We start from the raw sequence: 21000 nt of genomic DNA, 5'->3' as shown, positions 1-21000 counted from the left end.
TCCAAGGACAGGACGAGCTACAACCTTATGCATGGAAAGGCAGAACTGTAATTACACCAGGCTCTAAAACACCAATACACTACCTTGTGAAAAAAAAAAGGGCTGCAAATACTACACGCTAGCAGGATACTGTACCTTGATCACACATGAAAAACACATGACAACAAATATGAAGGCAAAATACTGAATGGAAAGTTACCTCAAGAAGTCAGACTCAGCATGCAGCAATACTAGAAAAATTGAAACTTACATGCAAAATATCACAGATGCACATTTCTAAAAGTTGACATATTCCAATTAATAAATTCTGAATAAAATCCTTTTTTCTACCTTTGTTGTCTGATCATTTAGTTTTTCTATTCGCTTTGGTCCCAGTGTCTTCTGTTTTATGCAGTGTCTTCTTTCCGTTTGATATTTTTTCTCTTACCATGTCCACCATCCTCCTGTGTCCTTATGTGTTCTGTCTACCATCTGTAGCCCCCTGTCCCTATCCTTTCTCCAGTTTCAGCATCTGCCTTCAAAGTGTTCCGATCCAGCCCTTAAATTCAACAATTTCCCCTCCATCCATATCCATCATTTCTCCTCTCTCCCCTCCACTCCATTTCCAGCAATTTCTCCTCTCCCTGGGCCCTGCCCTGCCATCCAAGTCCATCCTTGGCCCTCTCTGCCCTTCCCTCCTCCATCCACATCCAGCAATTCTCCTCTCTCCCCTCCCCTCCATTTCCAGCAATTTCTCCTCTCCCTGGGCCCTGCCATCCCATCCAAGTCCATCCTTGGCCCTCTCTGCCCTTCCCTCCTCCATCCACATCCAGCAATTCTCCCCTCTCCTCCATTTCCAGCAATTTCTCCTCTCCCTGGGCCCTGCCATCCCATCCAAGTCCATCCTTGGCCCTCTCTGCCCTTCCCTCCTCCATCCACATCCAGCAATTCTCCTCTCTCACCTCCCCTCCATTTCCAGCAATTTCTCCTCTCCCTGAGCCCTGCCATCCCATCCATGTCCCTCTTTCCCCTGCCCGCCCTCTTCTCTCCTGCACGATCGATCCCTTTCCTTTTTTGCTTTTAAATTTACCTCCATTCCGGCAGCGTCAGTGAAAGCGCTCCCAGTAAAAGCGCTTCTCTTTGCTGTGTCCCGCCTTCTTCTGACGTCATGTCAGAAGAAGGCGGGACACAGCGAAGAGAAGCGCTTTTACTGGGAGCGCTTTCACTGACGCTGCCGGACTGGAGGTAAATTTAAAAGCAAAAAAGGAAAGGGATCGATCGTGCAGGAGAGAAGAGGGCGGGCAGTTCGGACAAGCGGCGGCGATCCCCGGCCAGAACTAGGTCAAGGCTGACTGAGGCGCGCCGCGCAGGGCCCCCCTAAGCGCAGGGCCCTATGCGGCCGCCTCGGTCTAAGACCGGTCCTGCTCTTAAGGTTATCAATAGAAATCAAACAAAATAAAACATGGAAAAGAAAATAAGATGATACCTTTTTTATTGGACATAACTTAATACATTTCTTGATTAGCTTTCGAAGGTTGCCCTTCTTCGTCAGATCGGAAATAAGCAAATGTGGTAGCAGATAGTATATATAAGAGAAACATCCAAGCATTACTTTGACAGTCTGACAGGGTGGGGGGTGGGAAGGAGGTATGCATGGGGACATCAAAGCATTTCATTGATATTCTAACAGGATGGGTGTGGTGTGGGTAGGTGAGAGGAGGGTGATCAACAGAGAAATACAATTTTATGGTTTATAATGGGCTAGAAAACCTAGATCCTTGTTAAGTCCTGTCTGTTGGGTGTCAAAATATTCACATTTGCTTATTTCCGATCTGACGAAGAAGGGCAACCTTCGAAAGCTAATCAAGAAATGTATTAAGTTATGTCCAATAAAAAAGGTGTCATCTTATTTTCTTTTCCATGTTTTATTTTGTTTGATTTCTATGATATACTGCAAAGTTCCCTCTAAGCTGAGCAGAAGTCCTCCACCTACAGTCCTGCCAGTGGAGGGCGCTGTTTCACTATCACATTTCAATAGTGAGAGATAGGCAAGCTCTGTAGGATACCAGGGAAGGAACCTGCCTGTCCCTAGTGATGGAAAACACAATACTGAAGCAACATTTCCCACTAGCAGCAATGTAGCTGGAGGACTCCCACTCAGCTTAGAGGGTACAATTTCTGCAAATCAGTCTAAGTGGTTCTAGGTCTGTAAAATGGCCGCATTATGAGGGCAAGTTTATAACGGGGTGCCTTGGTTTAAGAGGTTAATCAACTACCTACTTAGGCACTGACTATAAAGGTGTAAATGTCTGTGCTTAGATTATTCAAGTACTCACTCAGATATGTTATAATTTATGCGTGTATTTGTGAACTCCGCCCCATACACGCCTACTAGCAAAGCATGTACCATCATGTCATTGCGTGTACTTCTACTCCGGCGGTTGGTATTTTCTAAGAGGCCACATGTGCAGAAAAAATTACCTCCTATATGTATAAGTGCTGCACTTACACTAGTCGCAAAATCACTAATTCCATGAATAAATCCTGATGCCGCTCTTCTTGTGCATGTGAGTTTTTTTGCAAAATGCCTGATCCCACTGTACTTGCCAGCAAACACATAGGAGCTCCTGTATGTCCTTATGTCTGCATTTGTCAGATCCTTTTGTAAAATACAGAGGGAGCTCAGTATGTCCCAACTTGGAAGTCTCAATTCCAATCTCCATGCCCTATTCTCTTAGGACTGGCTCAAAGATGGTATCTCACCTGTGGACAGTGTAGTCCTATACTAGTGTTGATTGATCACAGAATCATGGATATTGTACATAACAATCTTTCTAAGCTCTTAGTTTAAAACACCAAATACCTAAATTGCATTGCCTTCTTCTATTGATCCTCCAAAATGTAGCAAAATGAACCACAAATAGCACCTAAAACCCCACCCCCAATCCTGGCTTGCTATATCCCTAGTGTCTAGGGAGGTACATGCCTCATGTTCACAGCTCGAGACAGCATGCCTGATCTTTACACATCGCTGACTATAAGAAAGCAAAAACTTTGCTCCTGCCACCTACCAAGCTGTACCCCTCTTCTCAAAATCTTTTATAAGCCATAGGCTCAGAAAATAATGTTAATTCTTTCAAATTAATTTCATGGAACAGATGTATTTAACTATGCTACAATACCTTTAAAACAGGCTGCTAGCAAAATATATCAAACCTTCTCCATGCCCTAGAAACAGCCTTCCCAATGGGACCAATTATAATCCAATAATGACCGCTTCAGGAGTCACTATTCCTCAGAATTCATGGACACTTGTCACATTCCACCAGCCTTATTCACAATAAATTAGGGAGAAATTACAATACCACGCTCCAGAAAGAATACCCTGTGGACAGAAAAGGCGTTCAGGAATGCAGAGGAGTAAACAGACTCTCTCCAGACAATTCCTAGAAGAGGTCCTGCAGGACCGATCTACACATCACTGACCTTCCCCTTAACATTCTCCCGTGCTCCACATTAACACCAAGGCAAGAACCAGTTCAGTAACACTGGGAACACATGCAAAGAAAAGGGTGTAGCATATATACAAAGAATGTATTCATTCGCCTCAAGGAGGCAGTGAATGCAAATCAATCTCATAAATATTCATTGTGGATATCCTGAAAATCTGACTGGCTGGGGTTCCCCTGGACAGGTTTGGGAATCATTGAGCTACAGAGACACATAGAGAGGTGGGGGGGGGGGGGAGGCATTTTTTTCAGCAGGAGATTTTGACTCTGCCTCCCATTTTACCCATGCCCTGCCCCCTCTGCAGGTGTTCTTTACCAGTCCTGAATTCCTGAACAGCTTCAAATTTCACAGCTAATACTTCCTACCTGTTATTCTCCCAATGGCAAGTGTCAGCTGTGAGATCTGAACTTGTTTGTGGCTGAGTGCAGACAGAGAAAAAGCTAAGCAATGACCAGTGGCGTATTTAGGGTAGGCTCCCACTTATTATTATTATTTATTGCATTTGTATCCCACATTTTCCCACCTATTTGCAGGCTCAATGTGGCTTACATAGTACCGTGGTGGCGATCGCCAGTTCCAGTATAACAGATACAAAGTGATATAGTAGAAGGTTCATGTGTGATAAACACATTAGGGAATAGGGAGGAAGGGTTAAGTTTTGTCCAGGTCGGGTAGTAGTTTCCTTGTGTTGCAGGATCGAGGCATTTAGGTTAGGTCATCGGGGTATGCCTTTTTGAATAGATTAGTTTTTAGTGATTTCCGAAATTTTGGTAGATCATGCCAATCCTCTCAGCGTCTTCACTGGGCAGCAACACTCATAGGCCATCTGCAGCCTGCTCTGGGACGTCCTTCCTGAACCGTCCCTCCCCAGTTCAGGGAGGAAGTCCTAGAGCACTGCCACTGCCGACACCAAGACAATAATAAGGTGGGGGTGGTGGAGCAGGGTGGCAGGAAGTGGCAGCACAGGGATGCGGGGGAGATGCACCCCCTGTAAGAAGTTCCTGGCTACGCTACTGCCAATAACTCCCAAGTACCCCACATTCCACAGGAGATTCCTGATTTTGGAAGGGAGATGGCCCTCCAAAATGGGAGTTTTCCCAGATCTGGACACATTACAAGCGGCCCCATTCAGTATGGCCACACTGTAAATCAACAGGTGATCACTAACTACCTCACAGAATCATAAAGAGGTGGGCTTAGGTTATTTAGAATTAAGCTCTTACCTCTGGAGCATGTAGTTTGGTTTAACCTATTTTCCAGTCTAACAACACATTTCCTATTTTTACCTCTCTCTATAGAGACACTATCAGGCTCATTTTCAAAAGAGAAGGACGCCCATCTTTCGACACAAATCAGAAGATCGGTATAATTGAAAGCCCATTTTGGACGCCCCCAACTGCTTTCCGTCGCAGAGACAGCCAAAGTTCAAGGGGGCGTATTGGAGGCGTAGTGAAGGCGGAACTTGGGCGTGCCTAACACATGGACGTCCTCGACCCATAATGGAAAAAAAAAAGAGGGCGTCCCTGACGAGCACTTGGACGACTTTACCTGGTCCTGTTTTTCTTACAATTAAGGCACAAAAAGGTGCACGAAATGACCAGATGACCACCGGAGAATCGGGGATGACCTCCCCTTACTCCCCCAGTGGTCACCAACCCCCTCCCACCCTCAAAAAATATCTTTAAAAATATTTTTTGTCAGCCTCTATGCCAGCCTCAGATGTCATACTCAGCTCCATCACAGCAGTATGCAGATCCCTGGAGCAGTTTTAGTGGGTGCAGTGCACTTCAGGCAGGTGGACCAAGGCCCATCCCCCCCACCTGTTACATTTGTGGAGGAAACAGCGAGCCCTCCAAAACCCACCAGAAACCCACTGTACCCACATTCTAGGTGCCCCCCTTCACTCATAAGGGCTATGGTAGTGGTGTACAGTTGTGGGTAGTGGGTTTCAGGGGGGGTTGGGGGGGCTCAGCAGGCAAGGTAAGGGAGCTATGCACCTGGGAGCAATTTCTGAAGCCCACTGCAGTGCCCCCTAGGGTGCCCGGTTGGTGTCCTGGCATGTCACGGGGGCCAGTGCACTACAAATGCTGGCTCCTCCCACGACCAAAGGGCTTGCATTTGGTCATTTCTGAGATGGGTGTCCTTGGTTTCCATTATCGGCGAAAATCAGAAACAACCAAGTCTAGGGACGACCATCTCTAAGGACGAACAAAATTTCAAGATTTGGGCGTCCCCGACCGTATTATCGAAACGGAAGTTGGACGGCCATCTTGTTTCGATAATACGGGTTTCTCCGCCCCTCCATCGGGACATTTTGCAAGGACGTCCTCAGCAAATCTTCGGCATCCCTTTCGATTATGCCCCTCCACCTCTCAACCCTCACCAGTTTACAACCACTCCTCCTTGCTCTATGGACACCATCTCCCGTTCTGCATCTCTCACCCTCGAATTTCCTGCATGGAAAGAACATTTCATGCAATGGCCCGGATCTAGAAAGTGATTTCCAATTCCCATCTCTCAGGGTAAGGACTAACACTGAGTACAATCTAGAGCTGTACCAAATTGCATAATTTACTATTCAGCCAAATATGAATAATGAAAAATATTCGGCTGAATAAGAATACCAAATACGAATAATGGGCATTGCGCTTTAATATAACAAATAATAAAAGAAGCAACGTGAAATCAGAGATCAAGTGTTTATTTCAATCGGATTTAGTACAGTAGAGCCCCGGATTATTCGTATTCGAATTTAAATCACTATTTGGCTGAATATGAATAATGTATTTGGGACATTATTTGGGGCCAAATCGAATCAAATATGAATATTCGGTACAGCCCTAATACAATCTCCCCAAGGCCTAAAGAGGATGGATCACTGCCACGGCTAGATCGATACTTCTCTCCAGCTGCTGAAAATCAATTCCCGGCTTCTTAACTTCGAGTGTGCGTCTCTGGAGGGAATAAGAGGCAGAAGGCAGTAGGAACTCTTGGCTCAGTCATTCTAAACACATACAACCGTCATCTGGATTCATTCATGCAATCCAAGCATCAAAGTCCCTCCCTCAATATCCTAAACTATTATTTCCTCATGGCAATGAGCATTAGGTTAAAAAGAAAAACAAGTGATCCCCACGTACCCATGGATTAGGGGTGGCAGAATTGGGGGGGGGAGGGGAAGACATCTACTACCAGAGTACTATTCTCATACGTTGGTATTACCACTCCTTCCATCTTTTGCCTCACCCCACTCCAGCCGCCAGTGCCCCATCATACATAGACATCCCTATCACCAATAACCCTTCATCTTCTATCACAATATCCTCATTTTCCCCCGATTTTCTTTCCTTCACCTTCCCCACTTTTTTAAAGCCAGGGCTGTAGAGTTGGTATGCCAAACCTTCGACCCCGATTCTGACATTTTTTTACTCTTACTGATATTAGACTTCACATTTTTTGTTCTGGATCTAAAGTACTAACTTTAGGTTCAAGACAAAGATATGTATATATAAGTATAAAATGATAAATTTACCATATACTATAATGTTTTACTATTTTGAAGCTCGAGTTGGGGGTAGGTAGATTTTTGCCGATTTCGACGTCACCCATAATTGCTTCTGCCTCCGACTCCACAGCCCTGTCTATAGCAAAGCATTCCTTCAAATACCTGTCTCTCCTTACACATAAAGGACACCCTGGCTGTATTGGTCACCTACAGAAGCCCCCAAATCTTGTGCCGCAAAGTGAAAAATGGTAATAAGTCATACAACCCCTCCCTTACAGGGCACGCTGCCTGAAAATAAACATGATTAAGGAATCACAGGATAGCAGATTGGAACTGGTTCCATCTCTCCTGGGTGTTTTCTTGCTCCCTCAAAAAGAATTCCTTTTATTACCCCCAAAAGTGCCCCTCCAGCAGAGGAGGGCCTCAACACTTCTGGGGGTAGTATGGGATGTGGTGCCTTCCCTTATCTCTCTCCTTGTCATACCCTATAGATGCTTAAAATGTATGTGAGAATGCCACAACAGTATCTCTCCCTCCCTCCCTCCTTCACACACACAGCACCTGGTTGAGACATAGGATGGTGGTGGTGGGGGGGGGGGGGGTCACGGACTTGTGAATCACAACTGAAATTAGCTTATGGATTCTTACAGCTTCATCGAAAGGTGACTGGCCTAGGAAAGCTGTGGGCACTAATTATAGATCCAGATTAATTAACAGATGTTAAATTATGCACTAAAACCACAGACATCTTCAATAGTAGAATGAGAAGCCAGAGATGTGGAACAGTAATACATAAAGGACCAGATTCTGCAAATGGTGCCCAAATGTGGCTGTCAAAAAAAATGTACGCTGGGTGCTATTGTATAAAAGGCAATCTAAGTTGGGTGCTTACAGAATAGCGTGTAGCGCTGGGATCTGCACCCAACTCCGAGTGTGAAGATCTGAACCAACTGAAACCCGGTGTGAATCCTCACAGGTAAGTTAGGAACGGATCCCCCAATTCTATAATATTGCGCTCATCTTTAGCGAATGCCCCTGACCCCTGCCATGGCCACGCCCTCTTTTCAGTTGCCCGCTAAAAACTTTGCATGCACATCTTTATAGAATGGTACTTAGCAAGATACGCACGCAAAACCAAATTGCCGCCAATTAACGCCAATTGTTAGTACCCATTTATTGGCGCTAATTGGCTCACTAATCAATTAAATTGCACACACAAATTGAGCACAAGTCCAGATTTGCACGCAGAACTTTGAGCACCAAATATTTATTTATTTTTACAATTGGGATTTATTAACCAACTTTATGAAGAGATTCACCCAAGGTGGTGTACAGAAGGTACAGTTTAACATAAAAATGTTAACTGCATAACAACAGTAAAATAACCAAGAATAAACATAAATACAATAAATGAGGTAAACTTGAAAACAGTAAATTGAAACTTAATAATAGAACTACCATCAAACTGTATAAAAAAAATACACATTTAACAGAACTGGAATTCAAATACCAGAGATATAATACAATGTTAGCATAATTCTAATGATATACCTAACAAGTGTGCATTAGAACATTCAACTAATAGATATGATGCTAAAGATTTTCTACATTTTCTATATATAGAATCTGAGGCAAAATGCTTCCAATCTTAATTCAACCCAGCAGCGGCCAGGCGTAAGATAAAAGTCCCCTAGCTTCTGAAAGTTTTCCCTCTAAAATGCTGAATACCTGCAGCCAGGGCAGAATTAACCTTTTGCTTAGGCAAACAAGTACTCTGAATCCCCTCCCCCCACCCCACCCCCCCAACACCATATTATAAACACTTTTTTTTAAACCTTAAATTGCTCCACTCCTCCAGCATAAGCACATCAGCCACTCATCCCGCAAACCTCCTGACATTACCGACCCCCAACCCCCTCCCGAGTGGGCTGCAGGGCACGGAATAGTGGTGAGGAGGATGAACACAGACTTTTGTGGCTGGAGGTGGCTGCGGCCGGCCCTTGGTCTTCTCTTTTCTGCATGGCTGTAGCCATACTGTGGCAAATATTAGTCTGAGCACACTGGTTCAGGACCACCAAATTAGCACATCTAACAGGGCCCTCCTAAATGTCTGGGTACAAGGCATGTGCTTAGTTGCCTATAGCTTAGTTCTGCCCTGATTGCAGCAATTTCACACTACCAGATTTATATAATCGTTAATCTGGTGGTGACATCATTTCCCTGTCAGATAACAGGATATTATGACAGTATTGTGACTCCTGTGAAAGAGGTATTAATTGGGGAGAGAGGCTTGCAAACAAAGCAATCACTGAGGAATCAGGGACAGAACAGTATGAAAATCTGCAAACATTTTGCCATGTCCCCTACCCCAACGCAAGTGGCGTCCTCGGGCTGCGCGGGGTACCGTCGATACGCACACTTGACTGGCACTGCCTGAGCCATGTGTGTGTAGTCCTCTCTGGGTTTGTTCAGAGAGCAGTGGTTGCAAGCTCCTTAATTGCTTTGCTTCCATGCACCTGTTTCTGCTCTCTCTCTCTCTCTGCCTAGTTTCCAGGCTCCTTGATTGCTTTGCTTCCACCCACCTGGGTCTGCTGTTCCTCTACCTGGCTCCCCTTGCTTCTCTCCTATTGGTCTTCCGGTTCCTCCTTCCCATGCTCTTGTCCTATGGCTGTGCCCCTTCTCCCTGCTGATGTCAGACACCAGCACTTTATCAGTTGAGCTCTCCCTGGAATCCATGCTTCGGCTTCTACTTTGGTAGGTGTTTCTAACTCTGTAGTCTGCTTCTTATCTACTGGTACCTCGTTGCTGACTTTGCCTGTACCTGGATTGCTGCGTACGACTGGTAGCGCTATAGAAATGATTTGTAGTAGTAGTAGTGTAGTAGTACTCTTCTGCCTGCCGCCTGCCTACTGACTTTCGCCTGTACCTGGATTACTCTCTTGCCTGCCGCCTGCCTACTGACTGCCGGTTGTACCTGGATTATTCTCTTGACCTGCTGCCTGCCTGGCCGATACATTCATCACCCCGCTTCCAGCTCCGCCCCGTAAGTCCTGCAGGCCACTCGCACCTAGGGGCTCAACTTCTGGGGAATGGCAGTCAGCGCAGGTGAAACCTGGGGTTGTCCAGCCACCAAGCAGAACCTGGTCCGAGTACCGGGCTCTGCAGTGCTCTACTTGGTACAAGAACTCACAAGTCTGACACATTTCTAATGGATCAGTCCACCTCCTTCCAATTACATAATTTATCAAGGAGTTTGGTCGAATAGCTCCGTTACTTTCTATGAAAACTCCTTTGCCAGAGGGGACCAGCCTCATCCCAAATGAATGAGAATGCATTCCTTGCAGCTGGAGCATATTCTTCTGCATGGGGTAAACTCTGAGGATTCTTGGTTGTGAGAGCAAAGTAAAAAGTCAGCTAGGGTCTATGATCCAGGCTGCACCAGAAATGAAACTGGACAGAGTGGATGAGCGAAAGGATCCCTACCTGCAGAGCCGCTGAGGAGGGGAGAAGGACAAGATTCCCGGGCCCGACCTCCAAGGGGGGGCCTGCTACCATTGTCTGTCTCTCTCCTGCTCCTGTATGTCCAGACCCAGGTGACTGAGTTAATGTGATAACGCACAAGGATTGACTCGGGCTGCACATACTGCAGAGGGCCATGTTTATCGACTCCTACCCTAGCTGAGATAATATTTAACCATCTCTCTGACCTTACGTGCAACTTTCTTCAAATCAATCACCTTACTTTCTAACTCTCCCTACTTTCTTACTCATCTATATGTTACAACTTTGCCTTACCCCTCACTAACAATTATAATGTTCTAGTACATATTATGTTGTCATTGCAAGTAGTATACCATGCCATACTTTGTATTGTTCGAATATTTTTACTGCTTTAATTGTCTACTTTTCATGTTTGATCTATTCTTACTGTACACCGCCTTGAGTGAATTCCTTCAAAAAGGTGGTAAATCCTAATAAATAAATAAATAATAAACCCGGGTGCTGGCACACAGGAGCAGGAGAGTGACAGACCAAGGGAGGAGCAGATGCAGGAAAGTAAGAGGGCAGGGGCGGCAGCTGTCTGAGTTTGGGAGGGGAGAAGGTGGCGGCTGCAGCAGCCCTACTCCAGGCCTGGCTCTGTCTCTGTCTCTCAACGAACCTGCCTATCTGTTGCTAGATTTGATGTTCCCTATCCTGGTACATGGAGACAAGTTGTGTGACCAGATAGGGAGGCTCCCACTGTGGAGAGAGAGGGGTTGTAAGGGGCTGTTTCTTTGGCTTCCTGGGAGCTGCAGGAACTCTGTGGCTCGGAATGTAGCAGCCATAGAGAAAAGCAGGAGCCTAGAGTGATAGGAAGCCAGAACTAAGGTAACTGTAGAAACCAGATATGCATGGTTCCATATTCTGCAAACAGTGTCATCACACATTTCTGCATGAGAAACTGCAAGTTCCAGTCTTGTAACAGGAGGGTTCATCTGGAGAAGCTCTGAATACCCCCCTGGCAATAGGGAAAGAGCTTTGGTTGCTAAGGGTACCTCCCTAAGTGAAATTCTTGCCCGCTTGTAATGAGCAATTCAACATCAGACATACACCATTCACTAATAATTAATGCTGAGCAGAGCCTTTCAGGAAGTCTTAGAAGCTGCTTTAGAATCCCAACCCCCAGCCTCCTCGCTGCATGCCAGGGGCTACCTGCGCTGTGGTCTTAGGCTCTCTGTATGAATTAAACAGACACAGGTAGCCCCATCTTAGAAAGCATGCAGAATTGAGATGTCCAGGTCAGGATGCCTGAGGTTTTGCTAGTATTTCAGACCGGAATCTGCTGACATACAGGCTGTTCTAAAATACAGGAGAAATGGACATTTATGCGTCGAATTTAGGTAGAATAAACATCCCCTAATCCCTCCAAAGGGATTAGTGCTGCTCCATCAGAGCATTTTGCCAAAACCAAAATAAGCTTAGTAGCAGGTGTAAATCCTAATGTTGGTCTGTTCTAAAATGGGAAATAAACATGTATCTTCTAAGCATGCACTAGTCCCACTGAAAACATGCCCAGACCACACCCCCTTGCCAGGGCCGCAGAGAGACTCGGCCGCCCCGCCTCCCCGTCGCTCCAGTCCGCGGTCTCACCTGCCTGCCTCCGGGCCCCCTGCATTCAAGGTGGCAGTCGCAAATCGCCTCTTTTCTGGCCTTCCCTCCCTGTGTCCCACCCTCGTCTGATGTAACTTCCGGTTTCCGCAAGGGCGGGACACAGGGAGGGAAGGCTGGAAGGGAGGCGATCTGTGACTGCCGCTTCGAATGCAGGGGGCCCGGAGCCGAGGAGGCAGGCAGGTGAGACCGGGAACTTCAGCGCCGGTGGCCTGACCCCGGCGCCGGGCCCCCCTTGGAGGCCCAGGCCTGGAGAATTTTGTTCCCCCTGCCCCCCCCCCCCCCTCTCAGCGGCCCTGCCCCTTGCCATTTACACACACTTGGGTTTTTAGTATGCAGATCCTACCTTTGTAAAACATTTATGCATGATAAATGTATTAGTGCTGGTTTATGCACATCTCAAACATGAAAAGCACTTCTAAAATGACCACCTACATCACCAAATTTAGCAGCAAATACAATATGATCAATCACAAGCATCAGCATCCACTATCTGAGACATCCTGGAGCAATCACATCCAGAAAGACAACTCCAAAATTTCAGCCAGAGATTACAGGCATGGCAACTTCAAAGCCCACAGCAGCTCATCAGCTTTGCTTGTGGTCTTTTTCTCCTTTCAAAAGACCAAATCCAAAGATGTTTGTGGGTGGGAGGGAGAGGAGAGGAACGACTCCACCAAATAACAACAACAAAACACCATAGATAGTGGAAATATTAAGATAATTAAATTCTGTCTAGCTGCACTGACATTTTTTCGATGCGACTTGGTGAGGGATTAATTACTAGGTTTTGGTGCAGTGGAAGTGCTATTAATGTCCTCAATTTTGTTGGGGAGAGAATGATCTGCCACTTCATAAATCATTTTTGCTTGAGAAGGTTTTTTTGTTGTTTAATTTGTTCCATCTTGTACTGTACAGGTTTTTTTTTTCTTTCCAGCTTGTTTTGTTTATCAGCGCTAGCATTGGGGGAAGTGAGACTGTTAGTCTTTACCAGCCTTTTTTGTGAAAAAGTTTGATGGACGGCACTGCTCACACCAGCCTTGGGCACTGATGCTGGCCTAATTCAGCATGATCTAATGCTTACTAACTAGGCCTCGGTGACTTCCTGCCCAAGCCTGGCGTTAGACATCCAGGGGCCCTGGGCAGAAATTGAGGAGGGGGCCCAAAGCTGGTCTTCAGCCTATGCTTTCTTCAACTTGAGGCAGGTTTTTTTTTGGGGGGGGAGGCCTGTAGTATGGGGGCCCAGTGCAATTACCCTGTTTGCCACCCCCTAACGCCAGCCCTGCTCTATCCTCTTTTAGCATTCTGGGCAAGGGGCTACTACTACTTGTGCTTGGCTAGGCGGAGAGCGGGTAAAGCCCAACTTACTTAACCTCGGATCTGGGAACAAAATTATTAAAAAGTGTTTTGTTTCCACACCTATCTCCCTACAGTTCAATCATTTAAAAACTCCTGTTTATGCCTAGCCTGTTACACAGTGGATGATGCCAGATAATGTCCGTCCAACTGTCACATTCATTATCAGTTCATGATTAAAAAACAACAATGTATGTGGTATAAAATACATATATTTGATCCTGATCTTTCTTTGCCGTTTTTTGGGTCACAGACCGTAGAAGTCTACCCAGCACTGCCCTTACAGTCCAACTACTGGAGTTGCTGTCAAGGTCCACTCCAGCCTGTCCAGATCCATCTTGCCATATACGGGACACAGACCGTAGACGTCTGTGCCCCCATTTATGGCAAAATCCCAAGAAGGGTTGACTTGAGTCCTGCTTCTTGGACTGCAACCACCTTCTCTACAGAGAGCTAGGGAGCTCATAGCAACATTTCCCCCCCAAACCCACCTCCCCGCTCCCCCCATTTTCTATTTAACAACTCGCCTCCACCTACCCTCCTCTCTTCCTTCCCGTTCACATTAATTGATTTGATTTGCTTACTTTATTTATTTTTTGTCTATTAGATTGTAAGCTCTTTGAGCAGGGACTGTCTTTCTTCTATGTTTGTGCAGCGCTGCGTATGCCTTGTAGCGCTATAGAAATGCTAAATAGTAGTAGTAGTAGTAACATCTATAGGACAATATAACGGTGTCTGGAGGGAGCTTCAGACTGCGACATATTGCCAGGACACAAGCGATGGTAGAGGCATAAGAGACAATAAGAGGCATAAATGGTCCTTGTTAGCTCAAAACAGAACAGGAGTTAGACTCCAACTGGATATTCGATCCTAGCACATGGTGTCTAGACACAAAGAGCCTCTCTCATACAGTAACATCACAAGCACACCAAGGTCCCAATGATATGCTGTGTCACTCACCATCCTGTTGTGTTGACTGAGGGGTGTGAACCTGGACCGGTTTATCTGTGAAACAAGAAAGGAATATCATTCAGCATGAGAGGTAAACACAAAATGAACTTGTTCCCATGATCATGCACCAACCAGGTAGTCACAAGAAATGCTAACTCCCTGCACTTTAATGTCCCTGCACCATCCCCTAAACCTGTTTGTCACCAATAAAAAATAATAGTCTTAAAAGGGGAGCTCTGAATTTCATTTCCTGCTTTGTATATTCTCCATGCCCCCTTTTTTTTGTGTGTGTTGCTTATTCTTCAAGAAGACAAGACAGCAATCTCACTGAATGATGGTTAACTGGCATGAGAGACACAGGCAGCGAAAATCTAAATGTGACAAAGTAGTTACAAAGTGTGAGTACCCAACCTCCTAATGTGATTCCTCCTCTCTAAAAACTCCCAGCCTAAAGTCCTCCTTGGAGACAGACAAGAGACCAACACGGAGGGGGCAGCAAGCAAGACAGAAAGAGAAGAGGAAAGCAAGGAGATGAAAACAGGGAAGGATTCACAGGTTTTTGCATATCTGGTTTTCAGTAACAGAATTTAGAAAGAAAACCAGAAGCACAGTGCAACATATACCAATACTCATAGCCAACAAAGGCACATCCCCACCTCTCTCCTCCCCCCCCCCCCCCATACAGCTCCTTTCTCCTTGCATGAAGTATCCCCACTCACTGCCCTCATTCTTTCCGCAAGACCACATCTCTGTACCCAAGGCACCTCCATTTTTTCCAGGCCCACTCTATTAATCCAATCTCCAGGGCTCTGAAACTTCCCTGTTGCTCTGGCCCAGAATCAGCGAAAGAAATCCCTGACATACTACCCTGAAACACTCTAGAAAGGGGTGGGCATAAGGCCGCAGGACTCTAACATAGAACCCTGCTTGTTTTCCATCCCAAAGGGTTCTGGTGCTGGTTGATCTGGTATGTTTGTTTGTTTATTTATTTATTAGGATATATTAACCACTTTTATGAAGAGATTCACCCAAAGAAATGTACACCAAGCTAAACAATTTGCACTGTGTTAACAGCATAATAGTACCATGAACAAACATAAGCATAAAATACAATCAATGAGGTAAACTTGGAGACAGGCAAATTAAATCCTAGTAATAACAATGACATGATACGGTATCAGAAATATAATATTAAAACAGCACAGTAGAACATTCATATAAAAGAAATATGATGACAACAGAATACAAATGATACTCCATAACAGGCAGCATAGAATAACATTCAAAAACATAGATATGATACGTATGATGTCAGCGCAATACAAATTAGAATATTAGGGGCTCATTTTCAAAACAGAAAAACGTCCAAAAAGTGGCACAATGTGGCAGATGGACATTTTTGTTGCCAAAACATCCAAATTGCTATTTTCGAAACCCGAATAAGATGATTTTCTATGCATTTCATACGCAATGCGTCCAAATCACAAGTGGGCGTGTCGGGGGCAGGATTTGGGTGTTCCCAAAACGTGGACATTTTTCTGCCATAATGGAACAAAGCAAAAACGTCCAGGGCTAAAAGATGTTTTGGTCTAGACCTGTTTCAATCACAGCTAAATCACAAAAAGGTGCTCTAAATGACCAAGGAGCTCATTTTCAAAGCACTTAATAAAGTTCCATAGGTTACTTTAGAACTTTGTAAGCCTAAGTGCTTTGAAAATATGCCTCACAAATGACCACTGGAGGGATTAAAGCTTGACCCCCCCATAACTAACCCTGTTTTTGAAACAAAAAGATAGACATTTTTCTGGTTCGAAAATTGATTATGTTCGACACTTGATTTTTGGCTGTTTTCAGCAAAACATCCAAAGTTGAATTTAGATGTCATTTTTTTTTTTGTTACATTTGTACCCCGCGCTTTCCCACTCATGGCTGGCTCAATGCGGCTTACATGGGGCAATGGAGGGTTAAGTGACTTGCCCAGAGTCACAAGGAGCTGCCTGTGCTGGAATCGAACTCCGTTCCTCAGGACCAAAGTCCACTACCCTAACCACTAGGCCACTCCTCCACATCATTCAAATCACAAAGAAAGGATGCTCACAATGTTAGTACAATACAATGAAAAATCTGTGGGGGGGGGGGGGAGGGACACAAGCAATGGAGACATATAGACAAGACGGGTAGAAGAAAAGCATTGGGATAAATAAAAACTGAAAGTAAATTATATGTACAGTTGAGTACGGTATGCAGAACTGGTCTTAGTTACAAGTTGTGTGGCAAACTAGTCCAGATGTGGAGTGAGTGGATGTGCACCTGTGACCTGACTTGGCCACTGTTTGGAAAACAGGATACTGGGCTAGATGGACCATCGGTCTGACCCAGTTTGGTTACTCTTATGTTATGTATATCATCTTGTAAAAAGTTCATTTTGCATCAAGAGAAAATGGAGAATTCGTAAATAAAAACAACAAGAACCATTTAAACTGGTAGTCCAACCTTTAATTCTAAATAAACTGGACTACTGTAACTTTGTATATTTGGGCATACAGTCCAAAATGTAGCAACCCGGTTGATTTATGACCTTAAACAATCTGATAGGATAACTTCTCTTTTGTCTCTCTTCACTGGCTTCCTGCGGAGGTGAGAATGTTATACAAATTATGCTTCTAAAATTTAAGATCTTATATGGAATAACACCTCAGCATACGCTCTCTCTTATATGGAGACCAACTATCAACCAGTATTACGCAGCACAAAATTTAATGCTACTGCCGTTTCCAAATCCTAAAGGTATTTCATCTAAGAAAATATTTGTCTCTCTTTTATCAAGCAGCAAGCATCCTGCCTAAAGAAGTCAGCTGTTTCTGGGTTTTTTTTTTGTGATTCCCTAGATCAATTATCTCATTTCTTTATTTTGTGATCCGTTTAGAACTAATGTTTGGTTAAAGCAGAATATAAAAGCTATAATTGTAAGTGTAACTGTAAGCATTAAAGGCGTGGAAGAAGAGCAAGGCTTAAACCTGCTTCCTGAAATAAAGTTTGTCTTAAGTTAGCGTAGCCCCTCTGGGAGTGAGTTCCAGAATTGTGGGGGGGGGGGGGTGAGGCTACTCCTGAGAAGGTTGCTGGCAAGTAACACATTGTGCAATTTCCTTTAAGGAAGAAGGTACAGTGATACTTCTTGAAAGGACAGAGGTTCCAAAGGTGTGCAGAGGGCTAGCTTAGGGGGGGTCTTTTACTAAGATGCGTTAGCGTTTTTAGCTGGTGCTAAATGCTGAGACACCCATTATGCATCTCAGCAAATACTGCCAGCTGATTTTTAGCATGAGCTAAAAAACCGCTAAAAAGACCCCCTTACTCTGGCCCATTTTGTCTAAGGGCCCTGAAAATCAAATGTAGAGTTTTAAATTTGGCTCTGAGAGTGCTAATAGCCAGTGCACTTTTGGAGGAAGGGTGTAACGTGGTTTCACCATGTTAAAAGAAAATGTTGCATTCTGTCTCAGAATGTTTAGTGAACTAGATTAATCCATTCTGAAGTAAATAGATTTCAGGAGCTAAGGGGTAAGTAAGACCTTGGGAGTTTCATTTAAAAAAAAAAACACTGATGTCTTTTGTAAACCACAGCTTGGTTCTCTGTCCACAGTGACCCTGTTCCCTGACAATACCATGACCCCCAGATCACTGCGTTCACACACCACATTGCCACGCCTATGAATAATTATGGAGGGATTGACACTCTATCCAATCATACACACACAGTACAGCCCACCAATTTGCTCTCTGCATCTGTGGTGGGGGGGGGGGGAAGAAACCATAGGGGTCCTTTTTTCAAAGCTGTGGTAAAAGGGGGCCTGCGCTAGCATCAGCGCGTTTTTTGATGTACGTGGAGGCCCCCTCTTACCGCAGCGGGTAAAAGGCTGTCTTTTCTTCAGGAAAAGAAATGGCAGTGCGGTAAGTGAACCACTTGCCGCACAGCCATTTCGGGAGGGGGGGGAGGCGCACTTACCACCCACTGAGGTAGCAGTAAAGGCTCCAGCGCTAACCCAGTGGTAACTGGGCAGCACTGGCGACAGCACTACAAAACTGGAAATATTTTTGCAGCACTGGAAACAGAGCATGGCAACCCTTTAGTAAAAGGGCCCCATAATGAATTAAAAACAAATACAACATGGAAGCACTGCTCGGAGTGGATTCCAGGTAGGAACTCACCTCCAGCAACCCAGGCTGTGTCCTTCCTTCTCAGACACTCTCGGACATTGCCCATTAAGAGGTATCAGGAGCAGGAGAACACAGCCTGAGCAAAACAATCTCTAGTCACTAGGCAGCAGCAAGAGAGAAGAAAAAGAGCAGATTTTTTGTTATATAAATCTGAGCAGTTATAAACCAGACAGCAGAGGAGCCTCACTGACACCAAAGTAAAATGTTAACAATCGCATGATCTGATAAACTAGGAAGCTGGGCTGACAGTGTACAGTGCGAGATCCGGATTCCAATCCTCCCCGCCACTGCTCCTACTATGATCAAGGTGCTGCTTGTCCATCCCCCCCAGCACCTGCTGCACTCTCCTTACAGGGCTGCACTCATCACTTAATTGAATTTTCTGTATTGCTCCAACAGTTAATTATAGCATGCAACAGCACTCTGTCTTAAATATGTTTTATACAAGCATGAAGAAAAACTAATTTATTTTCAGTTGCTAACACTCTGTGTCACCATCTGGAAGGGGATGGGAAGCTTTTTCTCCCCTCCATCCTCCACCCAGTCTCTGCTAGTCACGTCAGCTGGACATTACCCTTTTATTAAGCCGCGGTAAGCACTAACACATTCTTACCGCAGGTTAAAAATGCCTACCGAAGGGCACACTAAGGTGTCCCATGGTAGTTTTGGCATGTAAGCACACTTCCCAAGTGCTAAGAAATGTTTATTTTTTTTTTTTTGCGCTGGGTGCATGTTTGGGGGCGGAGAGTGGGCATATTCTGTGCATATGGGCTAGCGCATGGGCATTGCCGCACGCTAACCCGTTAGCGCATGATTACCCCTTAACGCCTAGAAAATAAGTGTAGTTAAGGGCTCATATGCTAATAGCCACAGCTAATGGAAAAATTAGCACATGGCGATTACTGATATACAAGCATAAGCCATTTCATCCCAAGGTTAAAAGGTGGCCTCAGCGCGCAGGAAATCCACATAGCAGCAAGAGTGCAGTCCACCTTTTAGAGCAACTTAGTAAAAGGGCCCCTAAGTTAGTTAAGAAACCCTTGCAGCCAGGAAAGAAAGTGCTTGGTCTAATCTCCAGCCCAACCCAGCAGCAGCTCCTCCAGTGCCATAACCACCTGCCCTCAATCAGTGCCATCGCTTTGGATGTGCCCCACTTCCCATTCGGACCCTAGAACTTAGCACACTTACTCACCCCCCCTGCCCACACCTCCCCTCCCTCTGGGCACCTACAGTTGTTGAGGAAGAGCAGCAGGGCGAAGCCCAGGGTGGCGCTGGCCAGCAGGATCAGACAGATGTTGCAGGGGATCATGAAGTAGCGGAGCAGCAGCGAGACCCGGGGCTGGTCCCGGGGGTCCGGAGCGGAGGCGGACAGCGGGCGCTGGCAGCTGCCCCGGAGCCTAGGCACGGCCGTCGGCATCCGAGCGGGGCTCCAGCGGGACTACCGCCCAGGGCAAGGAGGGCACAGGCGCCTCTCCATCAGCCGATGCGAGCCGGAAGCGGGGGGCCGCCGGCTCCCAGCTACTGAGACCGGGCACACTTCCATGGGGGGGGGGCCGGAGACTGCCGTTCCCCCTCCCCCGACCCGGAGTGAGCCGAGGGGGGTCCAGAGAAGCTGTAAACTTGTCCAGGAAGCAGCGCGGCGGCCGCTTTCCTTTGGCCCGGACTCCTTCGCCGCCGATCCCGGGGGGACACTCCTCGCCGGGCTTTGTGCGGAGCTGAGCAGCAGTCAGAGCGCCCGGGACGGCACGTGGAGCCCCGGCAGGGTCCCCCCCTCCCCCGCGCCCCGGGAAGGGCAGGACTCCCACCGCGGGGGGCTCAGCCCACTGCCTGCTTTAACCCCTTCGCGTCCGCCGCTTGGGCTCCTAAAGATTTGCAGCTGGAGGAATCGCTGCTGCTTTACACAGTCCGATGCGGGTGCTTCTTCCTTCTCCTCCTCCTCCCCCCCACCCCACCCCCAACACCGAATACAAAACGCTCGCAAGATTCCTCAAAGTGCAAAACTCCAAAGCCCTGCCACACGATCAGAGACGGAATCACATCACGAAATACTCTCCGTAGGCTGCAAATAGGTGGGAAAATGTGCGGATACAAATAAATAAATACCGCTGGATTGGCAAAGTACTTGTCGGGGGCCGGGATGATTGTGCTGATAGTGAAGCTGCCAGGTCAAAAGCTGGACTAGTTCCTGGGGCAACAGGGGAGCGAGTAACTTGCAACTTTGAGTTACAGTGGGGGAAATAAGTATTTGATCCCTTGCTGATTTTGTAAGTTTGCCCACTGACAAAGACATGAGCAGCCCATAATTGAAGGGTAGGTTATTGGTAACAGTGAGAGATAGC

General features: G+C 46.0%; 1 protein-coding gene across 3 annotated transcripts in view; it reads right to left on the bottom strand.

Annotated features, from left to right (window-relative positions):
- Positions 1–21000, bottom strand: part of AGRN (agrin) — a 379875-nt gene that overhangs the window by 176235 nt on the left and 182640 nt on the right. For 2 of the 3 annotated variants that reach the window (XM_030186208.1, XM_030186209.1), the window contains exon 3: positions 14459–14503. In XM_030186208.1, coding sequence (XP_030042068.1) covers positions 14459–14503 — 45 coding nt within the window. Of the gene's footprint in view, positions 1–14458; positions 14504–19891; positions 20123–21000 lie in introns of those variants that run through there. The other variant, XM_030186210.1, reaches the window with a different exon arrangement.

The sequence above is a fragment of the Microcaecilia unicolor genome, chromosome 13 (genome assembly GCF_901765095.1).
Source record: "Microcaecilia unicolor chromosome 13, aMicUni1.1, whole genome shotgun sequence".
NCBI classification, from domain to species: domain Eukaryota; kingdom Metazoa; phylum Chordata; class Amphibia; order Gymnophiona; family Siphonopidae; genus Microcaecilia; species Microcaecilia unicolor.
This window is presented reverse-complemented; position numbering and strand designations above follow the sequence as displayed.